Source organism: Ruditapes philippinarum, unplaced genomic scaffold, assembly GCF_026571515.1.
Source record: "Ruditapes philippinarum isolate M1 unplaced genomic scaffold, ASM2657151v2 ctg5_1_1_1_1, whole genome shotgun sequence".
NCBI lineage: Eukaryota > Metazoa > Mollusca > Bivalvia > Venerida > Veneridae > Ruditapes > Ruditapes philippinarum.
Window position 1 is genome coordinate 546922 of NW_026851646.1, and position 20540 is coordinate 567461.

Genomic DNA, 20540 nt, shown 5'->3' on the forward strand with positions numbered 1-20540 from the left:
ACACACAGTAATGTTTTCATAACATTAAAGATAGTTGTTAAAGGCCACCCTTGACCTGCTGCACCTCCTAAATGAACTTATCTGACTTCTTTCCTGAACTTTGTCTGTTATTAATTTAGGGGATTATATCCATACTTTAACAAGAGCTGTCTGTAGGACAGCATGCTCGACTATTCTAAGTGCTTGATAGTAAAAGAGCCTTGATATTGTTAAATTTTTTAAGTTCACAAAAGGGCTAATTCTTTTTTATAAATTCATGTTATAGGCCTTAGAGAGAGTCTAATTATACAGAATTGGCTTGACTATTCGGAAGGTAATGTCACAAGGGTTTTTTATTGAGTATAATAATACTAATTACCTATGAATACATAAATTTGACAGGAAAGGTACAAAGGCTTGTTATTAAGATATTTTATCAAGGAAATCACTACTTTATTATTATGACTGCATAAAATTGTCCCAAAAAAGGCACAAACCCTTCAGTAGTTATTGAGATAACAGCTTACAAGCAAAACTTTACCATGAATTTCTAAGTTGAAAAAGGGAGAAAAATCAGCCAAAATGCAAGATAGAATTATGGATCTTTGTCAGTGACCTACAATTATGACCCTAAATGCATATGTGAAGTTTTAAATAAATATCTTTAATAGTTATTGAGATATGTAAAACTTGCATGTAAACATTAACCAAGAAACTAAGTAGAAAAGGGGATATGAATCAGCCTTAATGTAAGATAGAGTTATGGAACTTGGTCAGTGACATACAATTATGACCCTCCAATTATGACCCTAAGTGCATGTGTAAAGTTTCAAGTAAATATCTTTGTAAAGACCGTTAACCAAAATTTCTAAGTTTTAAAGGGGTAAATAATTCTGCAAATATTGCAGACAGAGTTATGCAATTTTGCAAACTGATGTACATTGTTACTATAAATAAGTATTTTAAATTTCAATTGATTATCTCAAGCAATAATTGAGATATTTGACTTTACAAAAAACTTTAACCAAAATTTCTAAGTTCCAAAGGGGCATAATTCTGTCAATATGGTAGGCAGAGTTATCCAACTTGTCAATCTGATGTACATTGTTACTATAAATAAGTATTGTAAGTTTCAATTGAATATCTCAAGCAATAATTGAGATATTTGACTTTACAAAAAACTTTAACCAAAATTTCTAAGTTAAAAAGGGGCATAATTCTGTCAATATTGTAGGCAGAGTTATCCAACTTGTCAATCTGATGTACCTTGTTACTATAAATAAGTATTGTAAGTTTCAATTGAATATCTCAAGTAATAATTGAGATATTTGACTTTACAAAAAACTTTAACCAACGCAGACGCCGACGCCGACGCGGACGCTGACGCCGACGCCGGGGCGACTACAATAGCTCTCATATTCTTCGAATAGTCGAGCTAACAAGGACTAGAGTCCAAATGGACATTGGTGGTATAGGCTTTGGATTTTCCTTACCAGCATTGTTAGGATTACTAAGCATTAAAACACAATAAATATATATCTGCATCTTGTAACTATAAGTACTAACATGCAATTCGTGGTTTCTACAATTAACAATCCTTCACCATTTACAATCAGATATTTTTATATAATACAAGTATTTCAACATTCAATGCCCTTTATTAATTAATTTACTTACAAAATTTTGACAAGTATTTGTCACATTATTATGTGTTGATGAAAATGAATAACCATCGTTTACCAACAAATCAACTAATTAAGACCTACATAGATATTCATTTATGACTTGTGGCTTCCCTACATGTACTTTCAACAACCTAGGTTTTTTATGGTTGGGTTTAAGGTTGCTTCAACACAGTAGAGGTCATAAGGCAAATTTCCAGCTTTACTGGTGGAGGAAGACCTCAGTTGCCCCTTTTGGCATGAACTGGCACTTGAGTAAAACCACCAATGTTCTGTAAGCTAGCTGGATAGCCATGGTGGGATTCAATCCCACAGTGGTGACTAGCAAGTGGTTTGAAGTCAACGACCTTAACCACTTGGCCTGTTGGCAGGTAAAATAAGCCATGACTGGTGAATTACTATCCAAGTATGTAAATAAAATAAATTTGTATTTAAACAGCTAAAGATCAAATTCTAAAAGATGTTTACCGGTTGCTGCATTCCCATCATACCAGGATTCATTGCATTAGGCTGTGATGACATAATTCCTGGTTGTGATGACATCATATTAGGCTGCGATGACATCATTCCTGGTTGTGATGACATCATATTAGGCTGTGATGACATCATTGTGTTAGGACCGCCCATTAAATTTGAGTTGCCCATAATATTTGGTTGATTTCCCATCATTCCAGGTTGCATACCCATATTTGGAACATTAGGTCCGCCCATACTTCCCATAAGTCCCTGATTATTCACTGAATTTATTGCAGCCACATTGTTCATATTGTTTACACTTGGTTGTATGGGTACACTAGATTGCATAGATGAGTTTTTAGCACTAAACACATCAAATAGATCTGAAGAGTTTGTGTTTGCACTTGATTGAGATACAGTTTGACTAGCATTAACCTGGGAGAAATCAGCAAATCCACCATTTTGACTGAAAAACAAATTGTTTTATAGAAATGTTTATTATTTGTTGATGCAAAGCAAGTGTAACCAATGTGCATTAATAATACATGTATTACTAGTGAATTGACACCCGTAAACTTGCAACTGCAAATGTCAGTGAAAAGTGGAAATTTCCAGTAGTTTTTTTTTTGTAAGCTCAGGTGCAAGTTGTGAGAAAGGAAACTAAGCTGAGAAAAGAAATTGATCTGATGGATATTGACGGATTAAATCTTTAGCTGACTTTCTACATTACTAGGTTCTGCCCCGTTCTGGTAATATGTAGTTTTCTTACGCTTTAACATATATGACCAAAAATCTACCAAGGATAAAAATAAACAAAGACATTTGATGTATGTATAAACAACTATTTGCAAGTGATGATAAGTTTTTATGCGCTAAATTTCCTTGTATTTGGCATAAAACTTTCACCCTAACTACACTTAGTATCTTAAATGGACTTATCTATCTTTCAAACTGGACAAAACCATTCATTATTTTTTGGGAAAATTTCAAAATATGTACTGACTGAAAAGCACACAGTGCAGACCATGCTGCACTGGTAGCAGGAGACTAACATGTTAAATTAGTTACCTGGCAGTATTTGCCACTGGAGCAGCACTAAAATCAGCAAAATCATCTAATTTAGATCCTGAAATAAACAAAATAGCATCGTAAGTGTTAAATTTCATACATACAACAACATTTTCATCTCATAACTGTAAAATACTTCTACATGTTTAATGTATAGGTTATAAAATATGAAGAATATTTATCTATTTGAACATCTATGGGACATTTCTTACTCAGACAAGTGGCATCTGGCCAAAACATATAATCCAACATATATACAGACCAGAATTATTGCAACGTTTAATGGTTTAAACATAAAACATATTTAATATTTTCCACAACACAAAACCTAATTAAATTAAACTGTTAACATTTAGCTCTAAATTTTTCATCTCTCAAATTCCACATCATTATACAAATGTATTCACACATAAAAACATGAAACACATCATGTAATGGAATTGTTTTATAGACAGAAAATTTCAGTTTAATTATGTATCCAACATGTTTAATTATATCACTAACCAAATGTCAATAGAAAGCTACGGTAGCTTTTAATTTTGATTACAGTAATATAAAGGAGGTAAACAATGGTACACAATATACCCTGAAATTAACAGATTAATATTCTGAACCCAAGCCCTATATGTAAGCAATTTGGATAACTTTATTTCGCAAAGAAAGAAAATTTAACCTTTTTCATCTCTTTCTTAGACATATTGGTTTTCAAAAGACAAAATATTTCTTTAAGCAAAGAGAAGTAACTACTTTTCTGTTTTGATTTTTTGTCTTAATTTATAATGAAACTTCCAAAATAAATAGGTACATTATGACCAAAAACCACCTTCTGTACATTACTTTAGGCACCAACACACAGCTTCAATGTAAGTAGGCTCATCTAAATTATCATATTGTCACCTTAATGCAGTAATGGGTTAAGTCCTACTAAATTAATAGCAGTTAACCAATTATTGCACTGAGGTGATTATGTTAGTTAAATTGACACCTCCTAAACATAAACTAGCTTTACATCCCATTGACACAAGTGTATTAAGTTGTATAAAGAATAATAAATAATTAGATAGATACCATCTGTACTAGCTCTAGGGTTGAAATCGTTGTTGGCGGACTGGAAATCAGCAAAATCTCCAGTACTCTCACTTCCACCACCTACAGGGTTCCCCATATCCAGTAAATTTGGTCCGTTATCTAAATTTGACCTACTTGAAGTACTTGATATAGACTGAAAAATACGTGAAATACAATCATGGAAGTGTTACAGCAATATAAAGCCAAGCCAACATACACACCCATAGTGTCTACACTAACATAGAGCTGCTCAATGACAGTTGAGGAGAGTTAATCAGGTAATAGTTAATCAGGTAATATTTTGGAGGATATTGGGAGACAAAGCAAGTCTACGATTCAAATGAAACATACTGCAATTGGCTAAAAACTGGAAACATTAAAAAATGTAATTGACCTACCAGTTCCACAACATTTTAAAGGGCTGGCATATAAATACACTATATATAAAAAGGAGGCTGTTGGGAATGGGGCCTCAATTCGGTACCTGGCGATACAGTGAAAATGCGCAACCAGGTACTAGTGTAAAGCAACAACCATATGCGACCTATGTTGATAGGAAGGTAATGATTTAGCAGTGAGATTATGACCTATACCTGTAAATCAGATGATGTGCCCTTTAGCTGATTAGCAGCAGCTCCAAGATCTATCTGTTGTTTAGCGCCAGATCTTCGCTTCGTTGATGTTATTTTTTCCGTTTTGGTTGTTTCTGTTCTCTCGTGGTAGGTATATTCTTCACTGTTGTTATCTTTAAACTCAAAATCATCATCACCAAATTTATTATTATGGTCTGTCTCCTCACTGAAAATGGTCAAAAGTATATTTTTAACTCATTTTTGAAATTAGATTTAATAAGACAACAGTTTACTGATTTATGAAATTAGATTTAATAAGTAAACAGTATACAAGGTTATCTTGAAATACATGTACAAAATAGCTTTAACAGGACAGTATCAGAGGAAAGAATAACCTATTTTGTTACATAATTTAACAATAAGGAAAGTTTTTTTTCCTCTAAATAAGACATTCTATTTTTTATAAATTAAAAGACGAAGATAGCAAAATCACATGTTAATATTTCAACTTGATTTTAATGTTATGTTTTTGATGTCAATACTGAAGTAAAATTAAAGTACAATTAAAGAAAAGTCTAGAAAAAAATCAAATGTCCAATTAGTCATTACATCCCTTATACTCATTGCCTATTTTAATAATTATTTTCCAACATTCAGTATTACACATCAAAACCATCATTGTAAAAAAAATACCCATTAATTCCTAAGCCTTTCAGTTTTATGTTGACAGGATGAAGCTGTATAACATAATCATTTTACTATGAACTTGCTAAATGTGATAAATAAATATTAATACATTTGCAATGTGTATATTACTTTCTTTGTTCACATCACAATATTTTACTATTAATTTTTATGAAAATAAGCATGAATCTGGAGGCTTGCTGCTTCAATACAATCAGAAACAAAGGTATAGTTTTCATATATTATAATTGTAAATAAACCTCAAAAATCTCAGACAAAATCAATATACTAAATTACAAACTTTTTCTCAATAAACAAAAAGAAATTATCCGTTCATAACACAACTTACGTAAAAATCTACAAAGTCACTCCTGTGTTTTACAAAAGTACCACACAATGATGTCACTCTCAGGCATATGAATGAAAGTTTCTAGAATGATCTATTTTAACATGACTGTAATCGAGTAGTTATTTTAACCTATAACCCGAAATTATTTCTACATGAATAGATCTCACGTTGTATAATAGTGATATAACTGCACATGTATAGAGTCTATTAATAGTAGATCACAATGCCATGTGACTGCAGAGTCACCATTTTTTCCTGTAAGCAGTATTGGATTTTACGTTACAATTGAAACACAGTGAGATATTGACCTGAAAATAGCTAAAATTTCATTCTCCATTCATTAATAGGCTCTCCTTTTTTAACTGCTGTCCATAAATAGGTAGTAACATTTCAAAAGCATGAAATGCTGTACTAATGATCATTTATATTTCCTGTGTAATTATTCTAATATTAGAAGCCAGAAATTCTTAGTCATCTATTTATAATGTTAAAGTTATCTCATTTGAACAATTATTAATAAAGTACAGTAAACTATACAATAAAAGGCATATCAACTTAATAGATAACACACATTTAAACAAATTATCTCAAAATTTGATCAGTTACCTTAAGGAAAATATTACACTTCTTATAAAATTGAGTTACAATTAATTGTTACCATAATGGATAATTCATAATTTCTTTAAAATATAATTCAAATGTCATACTCATAGAACTTTTTTATTAAGGAAAGTAACCCACCGCATCCAAAATGCACTTTATATTGTTATGAAAGATATTAAACCATGCGATTCAAGATGATGTTTTTATAAACAAACTAAAAACTAGAGTTTAAAATGAAAATAATTGAAATGTAGAATTTGAAACACAAACAAAAATAGCATGGCAAGGAAAATTTCAAACAAAAGTCTACAGTCACAAAAGCTAAAATAAGAATAAAATGCAACCAAACAATCGAAAAACATTCTGTAAACATGTATGTGTTTATATTTAAAATTCAAGAGAGCCTAACATGGGCAAAATAAACTTTATATATGCATTTTTATCCTAACCATAATAAATAAGACTCGATCTGCTTTTGGAGGTCCGTTTTTATTAAACTTCATGATCCTGCTATATGAAAAGGTTAAATTAAAATGTAGTACTAAGGAATGGTCTTGATCTATAATGATGGTTTAAACAGGTTGTTATCATCATAGGTAGTATGAATTTAAAGGAACTTCACTGAGATCCAAAAGCTTAAAAACATAAAAATTGAATTTCTTACAAAGATCAGTTCAGACACTTAAAACAGAAAGATATGCAAAGATAATTAAGAAATATACAACACATATCAATTGAAAATTGTAATTGTGCTATTATAAGCCCGATTTTAGTGAAAAACGTTGCAAAACTTCAATTTTTTGTCATTTTTTGCAGTAAGAAGTGAGTGAATAGTCTCAAAATTTTGCACACAAGCTATTTGTCTAGACCAACATCAAATGGAACAATAATCTCCAAAAATTATTTCCAGTTTCATTTATTTAAAAAAAAAACCTCAGTGGAGTCCCTTTAAAAATGTTAGCTTGTAAAATTGGAAATGAAAGGTACATTGCACAAGTATATAAATCTGCTTTATACAAAGGTAATATTTTATATCTTAATTATTAATATCATATGAAAATTGGGACACTTATACATGACATACATACATTACTAATGCTCAACAGAAAACAGAATTTATTTATCAAAGAGGAAAGGAACAGTGATAAACAAAGACATTACAGTGAATTATAAGGTGTTCGATATATTAAGAGTTAACTCCCCTTACTATAAATTATACAACATCAATCTAAAAGCTACCATTGTTGTATGGAAGACTGGTTTCTACAAAACTGGTCAACTTAATAAATATTGTCACTGAATGTTAATGAAAATACCACTTTTCAAAATATGTGTGATCAATACACATGTATAAATCATGAATCATTTTTACGATGAATTTTTAATTATGTTCAGAAATAACTGCCACTAGCATTAATAATTAAATATTCTAAAAATATACTTATCTCAACAAGCATTTTCATGATATTCTGTGACAATACTTTTGTAATAACAAGAGTTACAAAATATGAATGTATAATCTCACCTAAACCCTATAACGTCATGACCCCTGCGATCAGCACTATAGAAGCAAAATGGAGAGAAAGAAATGTGTGATATATTATAAATGATACATTATACATGAACAGTATATGATAATGATGATGGTGACTAACAAATTAGTGGTAATCTATCAATTAATCAAATTATTGTAAAAATTTGGCAAACTTTTTTTATATTCGCTAATCAAATCCTTAAAGGTACCATGCTGTTATCTTTATTAATAATGAGACTTGTTCAGGTTATTATTCTGGATCTGTCCTATGTTAAATTGAGGGTTTTCATATTAAACTACTTGCGAAGTATATGATCATACCTTGTATAGACAAGTCAATGACAATGCTAGACCAATCAGGGGTCAATAATCTATATTTATTTGAAAAATATTAACAGGCTTCTTTCTAGCTCTTTTTCATCTTGAACTGATTTCTATCTTTATAGAGAATGAAAAATAATAAATTTTGCCAAATTTTATGCAATTGTTGACTAATATATCACCTTCAAAACAGCAAATTTTACAGATGTCATCAATTATTTGACACTTTACCTACATATGAAACATAAATGAAAATGTAATGGAAATCTGTTTATATATATCCCATATCCATGTCAAATATAAGTCTCCGTTGTAACTGAACTAAAATAGCACTGGCTAATGACTGAGTACATAAATTTAATAACTGGATATTTTTGTTACACTCCTAAACCTTACATCTGTAATACTCCATACATGTATGTTTATTAACTGGTTATTTTACTTTGGCAGGTTACGTAACTAAGCATATTTCATTTATTGATAAGACAATCAACACATAACATTCATTCATTGTCAAATGATAGCATTAGAAAATTCAAACGAAATAGCATAACAAAACATACAAAATAATAAAACTTATACTTTTAAAATTTTCATTTTGTAAAAAAAAACGTGCAATAAAACAAGCTGTAAGAACCACATGCCTGACTGTATCTTTTAAAAAAAACTCCTTTCTCATTGTTAAGGAAACAGACTGAAAGTTTTGCTAAGATTTACTAACAAAACACCAAGCAGAAGTAATATGCCACTTTATGTAGACTTGGATAAGACAAGAGGTCATGAAGCCTTTGTTAAAAACAATACAACATCACTTTATTGACCTAGAAACAAATGTCTCCTTAACTTGGCCCAGGAAATGACATGTCTTTCCCAATAAGCCTTTGTTTGAACTGAACAGGCCTTATTCTTTATACATGAACTTGCTAGTGCATTGTAGTTATCTAATATTTCCAGATTCTGAACAAGTACTAACACGGTTTAAGACATACGAGTACAAACATTAAAGAATCTGTTTTTCGAGATAAATGTATTCAACCTAATGTCATCAAATACATCTTCAAAGGAAAGTATGTACAAAGGCAAAGAACTTAAAAAAGCAAACAGAATATCCTTCCACCTTATTTGCTATAACAGACAAATTGAGACAGGCATATCTACAGGTTTATAATTTCTAGCGACATTAATTAGTATGATATTGATTTGCAACAGTTTTTAAGCCAGGCACCAGTCAGCTTTTTTACCTCAAGAAGTGACAAGATCTATCTGTCCATGACATATCTCAATACAATTCAATACAATTTGAGAGTTCTAGGTCACAGATATCAGAGACCAAAAAGTGTACGACCTACTGACTGACACAGTAAAAAAAGTTACACAACAACTCTTACAAGCTCGGACACAGATTACAAGATAGAGAAATTATATCAAAATACAGTAGAATTATTGACTATTAGATTTAGATGTTACTTTCTTCAAATATCAATAAAAATAATGAAAATAAAATCATAATATAGATTAGCAGGAAACATTTTAAATCTGACATGCTCATTTTCCAGTTCAAAAAGGGAGGTAATAGGATAACCAATTCACATTCAAAATAAAATATTTCACTTGCCCAACTCCTACTTTTATTGAGCTGAAAAGTGTTACTTTTATTAACTAGATTAAATGTATGTTCATGTATATACTTATTTACTATTAAAGTAACAATAAAACCCCTTTGATTTTTCCATCTTGTTTTATTCTAAATTGTATTGAAAAGGTTTTAATTATATATTAATACACAATTCTTTCCATAGCATAGTTCAATCAGTTAGAGTGCGAGACTTGTAATCTCGACATTGTGGGTTCAATTCCCAGACTGGCCAACTTAAATTACAAAACAGCCTTTTAAATGCCACTTTATATTGAAGTTTGGTGTACGAGTGCTTAAACACTTGGCACACTAAAGAACAAGGAGAATCTTCTGGAATTTTTGCACTATTCTCCAAAATCTAAAATGACTAATACTCTTCTGGAGGACTCATCCATAATGGCTACCGATGGCGAGATAAATAATTTAAAATACACACATATTTCCAATGAATTCAACATACACATAAGTGGTATGCAATTTTTTTTCTATTATGTCATTGTAAATTAAAATGAGCCACGTCATGACAAAACCAACATAGTGCATTTCCTAACAGCATGGATCGAGACCAGCCTGCGCATCCACGCAGTCTGATCAGGATCCATGCTGTTCGCTTACCAACCCTATTACAAGTAGAGAAACTGATAGTGAACAGCATGGATCCTGATGCGCAGGCTGGTCTGGATCCATGCTGGTCGCAAACACACTATGTTGGTTTTGTCATGGCCCGGCTCAAATGATGATCAACACAATTAAACATCACACTGACTACCTAAAATAACAAGTAGAACAGACAGATAGCAACACAAATAATATCTTATTTCTGTATAGCCAAGCTTTTTAACCCGTTCAATAGGAAGATAACAAAATATTTCATCATTTTAGATATCCCAAAATCATCTGCCTATTCACCTCTCATTTATCAACAAAAGGTAATTAGACACATGCTAGCTGGAATAGAGTGTTTGAAAATTTAAAACTGATAAAACTTAACAAAACTTATGCATTGGTATTACATATTTCTAAAACAGTGACTCATTAAACTCTTTGCTAAGTTGCTAAGTTATATTTTCATATCTAACTTACACCACAATCTTTACATTATCTTTTATGATTAGATATCTTGAAGTCCATATCATCAGGTAACATTAACCACACTACACTCTAAACACCTGTTAAGCACTGAGATACTTGTCTTATGTAACCTAATGTCACATAGCAACATAGTGTAGCATAGCAACCAAGCTTTTCTAGACATTACCTGTAGTCAATCGTTTCATCCGGTGCCTGACGCCCGTGTGCTCGGTTCCACAAATCTTTCACTTTGTCTACAGCATCTTCAACTACAGATTTCTTCCCATCTTGCCATTCATCAATCTCACCAAGTTGGTCGTTACGAGTACGAGGTTTCTCATCATAACGATCACCTATATATACACAACAAATACTTCATGTGTTCCCAGCATGCAACTTCAATAAACGAACATATTTACTACAAAACCCTAAAAGGCTCTTAGCTTTCATTTTTAAGACAAATTAACAATACCAAACAAGCATGTCATTTCTTTAATTTTCCTTGATAACAAATCATTCTATGGCATTAAATGAGTTACCATTGTAAAGTACAGATATAATATTTAATAAAATTTAATAAAATTTAATAAATGTGTACTTAAATATCACATAAAAATATCTATATTTCAAAAGCAAGTTATTTAAACCCATTTAGTCGCCTCTTACGATCACACAGGCAATTCTTATGTCTTAACTATTAAAGGCAACCCCTAAGTCACAAGGGTACAAACTTTTACAGTTATGACATAATTCTTTGATCACTCTAAAGTGAACAGTACTGCACTTTGAAGATTTAATGGTAAAACTTTGTTTGTACCAAGGGACTAGATGGGAAAATCCCACATCTGATGGGTTACGGATATCATCTTTTTGTCCAACTGTTTTATTGACAGAACTCAAGCATACAACAATAATCTTACTATAACTATATCTGTTCATGTTATCACCAGACATTCCCTGGTATTTATCCTTGTTCTTCTTTGCTTTCTTCCTTTCTTCTCTCAATCTTTCATCATTCTGTATCAACTCTACAATGTCTTTAGCTTTATGCCGAACTGTAAATTAATATTTCAATATGATGATGCCATCAAAACATGACAAATTATCCATTAATGAATTACTTACAAGCTGCTTTCATAATAAATTTATCAATAGAATAAGGAATTGAAATAAATTTAATCAAAATTGTGAATCAAGCTCACTTTTAGTTAAGTACAAAAAGTATGTGAAATATTTTATTATTAAGAATGATAAATGAAAATAATGATAAATTTAAATATGAGCGACTGGTGAATGAAGCAACAAGGAAGTAAAATGCTCTGATTGAGAACGAATACAATTTAATGAGCTAATACATCGGAAACATGAAATCCATACAATGTACCAGCTGAACTAAACATGGATAAATGTGAGTTTAACGTCGCACCAACACAGTATAAGTCATATGGCTACACAAGCTTTATCACTCTGTATATTATTTCAAACACAAACAGATACTCAAGTAGAACCACTGACGTTAAGTAAGCTAACTGGATAGCTTACTCACATGAAAAATTTGAACGGACGCCCCACAAATGTCCAATGTTGCAATAAAAATATGAAAATCAATGTACATGTATTAAAATAACATGCTATGAAATAAAGGAGCAATTCAAACTGTAACATAAGATACAACTGTATAATTCCTGTTTACCATTTAAGCCCTGATCTTTGCCAAGATCATCTGTGAATGTATAGTTTTCTAGGCTACGTAGATCATATAAATGTTCTCTTGCAGCTGTAACCACTCTCTCTGAACCGTTCCGTATAAGGTATGTCAATAATGTTAATGACTGCAAATATAAACATATAATCAATCATAAAGCAATCATATAACTTAAAACTTAGGTTCTATCACTATCTTACTCTTGATAGCTTCAAGTGAACAATTACAGGGCTTTCCAGCTATTTTGGAACAAGCCATTGGCATAAAATAGGGAATAAAGTATCATGTTACAGCATTTTGGCACAAATGGGCATCTGAATAAAGCCAACAACGTTCTGTAAACTTGCAAGATAGCTTTCTCACATGAAAAATTCAAAGATTCAGACACAGCTCGAAAACACAGGGGTAAGAAGCAAGTGCTTTGAAGCCACTCATTCATGGACACCCTCAACCATAAGGCTGTGATTAAATACAATATATGAAAATGTATAATACCTTATAGGTTCTTCTCCAACTCTTTTTGTTGTCATGGAACATTCTCTTCCACAGCATACCCATGACCTCTGGGAAATGTTCGTATGTGAATGTATACTGTGCAATCTCTGAGCAGATCTGTCCATGAGGTCCCCATGCTTCATCATTTGTTGCCTCTCTTACTTTAGTCTCCACCTCAGAATAGTTCATCACAACATTGGTGCTAATATGAAAAAATAAAATTCATGAATCCTTTTTGTCATGCAAAACTACTGTTTATTACTGGCATGCTTTTATTCCTTTTTATAGCAGAAACCAAATAAGTCTTGCTTGCCCAGTCTATGCGAAAGTCAATTTTTTTTTCAGGCCACAAGGACCGAGACCCTTTTGTTTATTTCCGGCCCGGATGATATTTTTCCGGCCCAGACATTTCAAGCATTATTTATATAATAACTTAGTTGAATGTAAAAATGATCGTCTTTCTTTAAAGTGTGACTATCATTAGTGTGACCATCATATAGAAACACAAGAAGATGCTGACCAATTGAAATAACTTAAGCAGGGTTCTCACTAGAATTTTCAAAGAAGGAGTCCTGGGACTCCCAAGCACAAAAATGTAGGAGTTCCAGATCACTTTGAATATGTTAAAGCCATCTTTGCTGCACTTATGCAGTTGACGATTATGATGTATATGAGCAGAGTAAGGGGTTGGGGAGTTGGAGTTAGAACAGAGAAAAAGCTTATTCAGGAAAATGGTAATATGTTCCAACACTGTACCATAAAAGTGATTGAAAAGATTTGAAATATAATTTCAAAAACCCTACATCATCAGACCATTATGCTCCTTTATTCCAGATTCACTCCACACCCCCCCCCCCCTCCCTCCCATAAGAAAATATTCATTGTATGTGACAAACACATACAGGTAAATACCTCCATCTCAAGTAAAGTAAACAATATCTTTAGTAATTTTAATTCCTAAACTACATTTTAAGTGTTATGACACACATTTTAACAAAACATATCTTCTTTTGGTTACGATTTTTTTAATTATAAAAAGCGGCATCGCGAAAATATGTGACAATTAAAAATTTGTCTCTTTCCTGCAGAAACATTCACAAATCTACTTGTTGTTGATTTTGATTATATTAAATTAAATATTTTTTTATTATTTTAAGATTGTTACTCATCGGCTATTTCAACAGGCATCGTAAAACAAAATTTTCAAATTTGTAATTTACGGCAAAATTTACCGTTGTTGATGAAACTTTTTGAAGACAGAGTTGACTGTACAAAATAGAGTTAAGGTTGGTCATAAATTCTTTGCATCATAGGTAACTTGTTATCAATATTTTTAACTTTTTGAAATTTTATTCGGACATGAGGACTGACGGAAAGGAAATTTATCTCGGACCGCATGATTTTTATTCAGCCAGGACCGAGGACCGACGGACTTTCGCACAGACTGCTTGCCCCCAGAAAATATTTTCAAATCATTAAGTTTTCTCCTTAAATTCAAATAAGCACATTTTTTCTTCAGTTTTGCAAAGATACTGAACATTTTCTCTTGAATCTAAGAGAATGGCCCCTTCCACTACTTTGGGGAAGGCACCCTAGCCCTTTTTACAGGGGAAAAATATATGATTTTTACAATTTTGGGGAAAACATATTTTCTCACTTTTGGGGACACAAGTTATCTGCATATTTTCTTAAAAAAAACCATTTTGTATTCCGGATTGGTCCGACTGTCCGGCTTTTATCCAAGTAGCATGTATACAAAATGGCGTCGCTAAAGGTGCCAAACCTGGGAAAAAATGAAAATCTACGTCAGAGGAGCGCGCAGAACAGCAGTACAAGGATGAAAAGAAACCTGAGACAAAATTTAATGAAAAATGGAAGCAGGACCGTGAATCGTTGGTGTACGACAGGGCGTACATTAGGAGATGAAAATGCACTGTACGGACTGTGCCGATTTTAACGAATCCGGGTCAGCTCGGCCCTAAAACGTACTCGGCCCCAGAGTCAGCTCGGCCCTATTCCAACTCGGCCCACTTTTCAATTATTAATATTTAGGTTTGTGTTATCACTATTTATTGTAGTTATTGTAATTATTTATAATACACGGATTGACAGTTTCCGAATTAGCAGCAGACAGGCTTTTCTTATCGGTAGAATTGCGAGTAAAGATAACCAATTGAGTATCTCACTGTATTTCTGACTCGTGGTAGGTTTAACCGTAAATTTAAATACCTTCAGTGTCAAACAATGTGTTGAAATATATACTGAGAGGAAGCTAAGATCACCAGCTTTTAATTGGTGTAATAAATTTTAAAATCGGACATTAAATCGCACTAGCGATTTAAACACGGCTAAATTTGCATTCTTTTTGCAAGCGAAGGGAAACTAAGGGAAACAACTCTTTTTTTTTTCACTCGATTTACCTCGGTTATTTACGTAGTTCATAAAGAGACTGTCAATTGGTGGAGACAGAGAGAGTTTATAAATATAACAAAGAGCAAACAGTGCTTATATAGAAGCTTATGATATTAAGTAAACACGTTTTTGTTTCATATTTTTTTTAATATTACTTTACAAACAAAATGCATCTAAGGAAACACATTTTTATTTGATCTATATAAATTTTATCGAATCTGCAAGACAAATAAATAACAATTTTTTTCTAAATATACTTTATTTGGGCAGAAGTACAATGTATAATTATATAATAATAAGATATTTCTTATTATTCATTTACCTTAACAACATGCAAAGCAAAGATAATACGTTATATATATTTTTGTAAAGTGGGCCGAGTTGACCCGTGCCAAGTTGACCCATGCCGAGTTGGTATAGGGCCGAGTTGACTCTTTTCCATTTTAACGGCGAAAAGATTAAAATCGAAAAGTGTTTTAGAAATACAAGCACAAATTTTCCTTTGATTTTGATTAATTTTATTCCGTCTGACAGATTTCGTTTCAGCCTGACAGATTTTCATGGTTTGTCAGACCGAATGTCTGACACTTTTTTCTAACTTTCGCAAAGTCTGAAACGGCGCACATCTGAAAAGGCCCTGTAAATGCACATCACCACAACAATTTATCTAATGAACCAATGTCTGACTTTTTTTCCTACCATTCTTATCAAAACATATTTTTCTGAGAAATATCAAAATGTTTGTTTACAACTGTCAAATCTTTCTTGCCCCTCCCACTTTGGTAAAACAGAAAAATAGAAATAAATAAACAAATAAAACAGCCGGTACTTCTAAATTATGAATTAAAATACATTTCTAGAGCTACATAGTCAGTTTCTATAGCCTGTATGTCTTAATTTACTTTGAAAGACCAAGATCGTAGGAGTTGGATACGTGTACAAATTTCCTACTTTCTGTCAAACTATGTAACCAATACATTTCGATGCTATTTTGACTAACTTACACTTTATCTGTCAGTTCCTTTATTTTCCACATGATTTACTGAATAAATATTCTTGCCAACTGTTGTAAAATTTATGTCCGTTTCTTGCGAATTATAACGATGTTTAAAGATTTATCGACTGTTTACAAACTAACTTTGAACGACAGCCATTGCGGTGACGTCACACACAAAATTAAACTTCCGGTTTTCTGGGTTTTAAAAGCGAAAAGTGATAAAAAATATACGGAAAAAGATATTTTTGGCGGAAAGCCCGTATATAACAAGAATCAAATAATCAATATTAAAAATATTAAAGATAATATAAAAATAAAACACTTATACATTGACGTATTTTTTATATTGATTATTTATATGAATTCCCTGCACATGGTTAATATTTTAATATTAATCGAAAACAGTGCCATATATACATTTTTACTATGATTCATTTTGTACATGTTTTCAAAAACTTACACAATTACTGAACAATTTTCATGGAAATCTTGTTATTAGATATGGTATGGCAGTATATGCGCCTATGTTAATAATATCCACAATGGAAATCAAGCCCAAAAAGTAGTTAGTGCTCGCCAATTTTTTTAAGCCAATCACCGACGAGAATTTTTCAAATTTTCAGGTTTCAAATCTTAATAGAACAGATTTTATATAAACTGGACGTTTTATATTATAAAACGCAAGTGGGCGGAGCACTAAGCCGGTTAGAGCGCATATTGGATGTTCTTCGTAAATAAGAAAGCTACAGTCGCTTCGCAAGCTCCACTCCTTTTTAGCTTTCTTATTTACGAAGAACACCCAATATGCACTCTAACCTATACATAGTACTGTATGGTATTTATCACAAAATGGAGAAAGGGTGAAATCTTTTGATCATTCAAGACTTCAAATAAGCCGATTCTTTTAGAAAATTGATAAACTACTACCTGTTTTCATAAACTAATCAATACAGTAGGCTATCAACTTACATGGCTGCATTATTTAAATGTCAATTTCCCAATGTTGATTGAAACATTCCATGAGCAGTTTTTGAAAGTTTAGTATTGAAACACATTAGTTTCAAACAGTAATGTCTGATCTGTGAGTATAGATCACACAGACTACATTACCTGTTATAAAAGTCTCTGCCTTAACATGTATAAACATGTCACATGTCTGCTGTCATCATATTTTCTCCAATGTTTTGACAGTACAGTCAGACTGCCTCACCTTTTCATATTGTTCAGGGTTCTTACCCAACAGTGATTTTAGCTGCATTTAGTGCCTAAATGGACGCATGTACCCTCATTTAACTTAGATAACAAATATACAGCTATCATCACTTCTAGACTGCATGAAGAAATTTGTGTTCTTGTCTATGATACCCGAGCCATGTAAGATGATCATGTGGATGATATTCATGTCTATAATAATAAAGTAGTGTAAATTTAGATAATATTTAAACTCTTGGATAGATCCTTATTTTTCAAAAGCTTTTTTTTATGCTCATTTAGTCATATATCAAAGCCTGATCTTTTGCATTTTGGAAATTAGTATACAATGTAATCAATTTGACTAGTAGTGTTCAGATCTGACTTAAGTTATTTCTTGCATGTAGCATTAATTACCCGAGTTGATTTTAAACATATTGTTAGTATAATTATAGTGAATTTGTACTTTTTACGGAAGTCAAAATACCATATTTAAATGTATACATTATACCTTCGATAAAAATTGTTTCACTTTCAACACTAATTTCCTTAGGTGGTATTAGCATCTCAAACATTCTAAATCCATTATTTCATTATTGTAAAACACATATAAAATTGTTTTAACTACAGCAATAATTTTTTTTATTTCTAAGGCATAATGTGCCTTTAAAGTTTACATGTCCTGAGGAAAGTTTATTGTCAATGCTGAAGATATATAAGCCAGATCTAAAAGTACATATATTGGACAGTATGAAGTACAAAGGTTTTTGGGTCAAATGATTCCAATTCAAGACTATTTCGACCTTGTCCTTTGACCTTCAAAGCCACCTCTACCCTCCACCAACAAAATTCCCCCATCAAAACCCCAACCTAAACCAAAAAGGTTAATTACTGGACAAGGACAATCACCCTATGGAGTTTTAAGACTTTGTTAAACATTAGTGAATGTATATTATACTATATAGATTAGAAGAACGTTTTTAGATTCAACAGGATCGTGACCTTGACTTTCACTTACCAAATTGATACATCTATTAGATAAAGGTTTCTTCTTGCCATGAAATTTGATGGCTTTGTCAGTTTGTACTATTGTTTCTAAGCAAAAATGATTTTCAGATTCAAAGTAGCTGACACTGACCTATCAAGTATGAAAAAGTAAACAGGGAGGATCTTCCTACGAAGTTTGAGCAGATTATGTATTTACTTATAAGGTCACTGTGACCTTGACCTTTTATCTATGAACCCCTCAAGAATAGGTTTTTTTCAATAAGGAGAATCATTCTTTGAAGATTGAACAATAAAACAATTTTGAGCTTTATTTAATGAGGCAACAGTTATGGACAAGCCCAGCCTTCCCTGTGAGCATCAAATATCAGGAATATGTGATGTCTCAGGAAGACACCAGTATAGAGTAAATATACAAAATGTCAGTGCTTTATATTCTTGATTTTTCCTATATGATATTATCATTTATGTCATCTAAAATACAAAACCATGCAAGTTTAAAGATCCTGTAAATCATTTATTTTTATGGTTTTATATCATAAATATGATGCTCAAATTAAAATTTATCAATATTGTAAGTTCTAAAAAGCATCATTTTTAAAGATATTACAGAATTTACATTTCATGAAAACAAAGGGAGATAATTAGAAATCTATTTTCGATAAAGTTCTAAGAAAGAAATGAATGCATATATTTTAATGGTGTAAACATTTGCAGTATATATTTAAAATATTTTTGGATGTTTGGAAATTGTTTTAGAAGAATAATTATATGTATATAAATATAAAATTTCACTGATGTTGTTACATCCTTTACAACACAGCAGCTCCACTGTGGTCAAAATGCCTATTTAAAATTCTTGCATAGATTAAATAAAACACTTAAAATGCAAAGGATCAAGAGTAATATACTCGGGTTCGAAATGAATATCAATTTTTTTGTGCCATTCTTTGGCTAATTTAAGTTAAAAGAATTTATTTTGTACATAAAAAATATCATTCTGAAGAAATTGGGATGAGGAAATGATCTGAAGATTTGCACAGAAGTTTTTAGTTCAGACCTACATCAAATGCTTTACAAATCTCAGAAAAATATTTCAAGTCCCGTCATGTTAAAAAAACCCGAGTGGAGTCCCTTTAACATACATGGTTTGGTGGAACATGGTCTACTTTTAGAACACTTAAAATCATTTAAGTTCACTTAACATTTAGCTGTGTACTGGACTCATGTCCATTTGTGAGACATTATTTTCTACCGAAATTTTAGGATTACCTTGTACATAATAAAGCTAATAGTAAAAAAAACAAGATTGCATTTGAGAAAAATGCTATGCCACCGCATTAATACAACACTAAATAGTAGTGTAGGAACATATTTTTTTTGTTTCTATACAATTGAAGATTGTCATAATGCATAGATCCCTGACCTATCTAATTCTTATTATCAGATTAGTGATTAAATCTGTTGTTAATCAAATCAAAAGATCAGAGCAGGAATATATCAATGCACTTCGAGTCTAGTGAATTTGGGTGGTGAAGGGTCATATTTCACAGCAGCCTAAATTTCAATGACTACAATTCAAAAGGACAACACAGTAAGACACTTTGTCAAAAATCTGAGGGTAAACTGATATCAAAGTCCACTTTACATCTTAATCTGTGCAACATGGTTCAAATTTTTCATAGCTGTAGATCAAAGCATCAAGAAAGTAG

General features: G+C 31.7%; 1 protein-coding gene across 7 annotated transcripts in view; it reads right to left on the reverse strand.

The window, feature by feature from the left end:
- The window catches only part of LOC132731823 (clathrin interactor 1-like), a 29998-nt gene extending 13178 nt beyond the window's left edge, over positions 1-16820 (reverse strand). For 5 of the 7 annotated variants that reach the window (XM_060718569.1, XM_060718419.1, XM_060718494.1 and 2 more), the window contains exons 1-10: positions 16640-16820; positions 13224-13425; positions 12717-12855; positions 11944-12078; positions 11211-11376; positions 7987-8022; positions 4847-5051; positions 4254-4407; positions 3186-3243; positions 2130-2583 (exon numbers count right to left, since the gene is read on the reverse strand). In XM_060718569.1, coding sequence (XP_060574552.1) covers positions 2130-2583; positions 3186-3243; positions 4254-4407; positions 4847-5051; positions 7987-8022; positions 11211-11376; positions 11944-12078; positions 12717-12855; positions 13224-13425; positions 16640-16671 — 1581 coding nt within the window. In that variant the 5' untranslated portion in view covers positions 16672-16820. Of the gene's footprint in view, positions 1-2129; positions 2584-3185; positions 3244-4253; positions 4408-4846; positions 5052-7986; positions 8023-9931; positions 9953-11210; positions 11377-11943; positions 12079-12716; positions 12856-13223; positions 13426-16639 lie in introns of all 7 variants that reach the window. The other 2 variants (XM_060718204.1, XM_060718266.1) reach the window with 2 other exon arrangements.
- Between the last annotated feature and the right edge of the window lie 3720 nt (positions 16821-20540).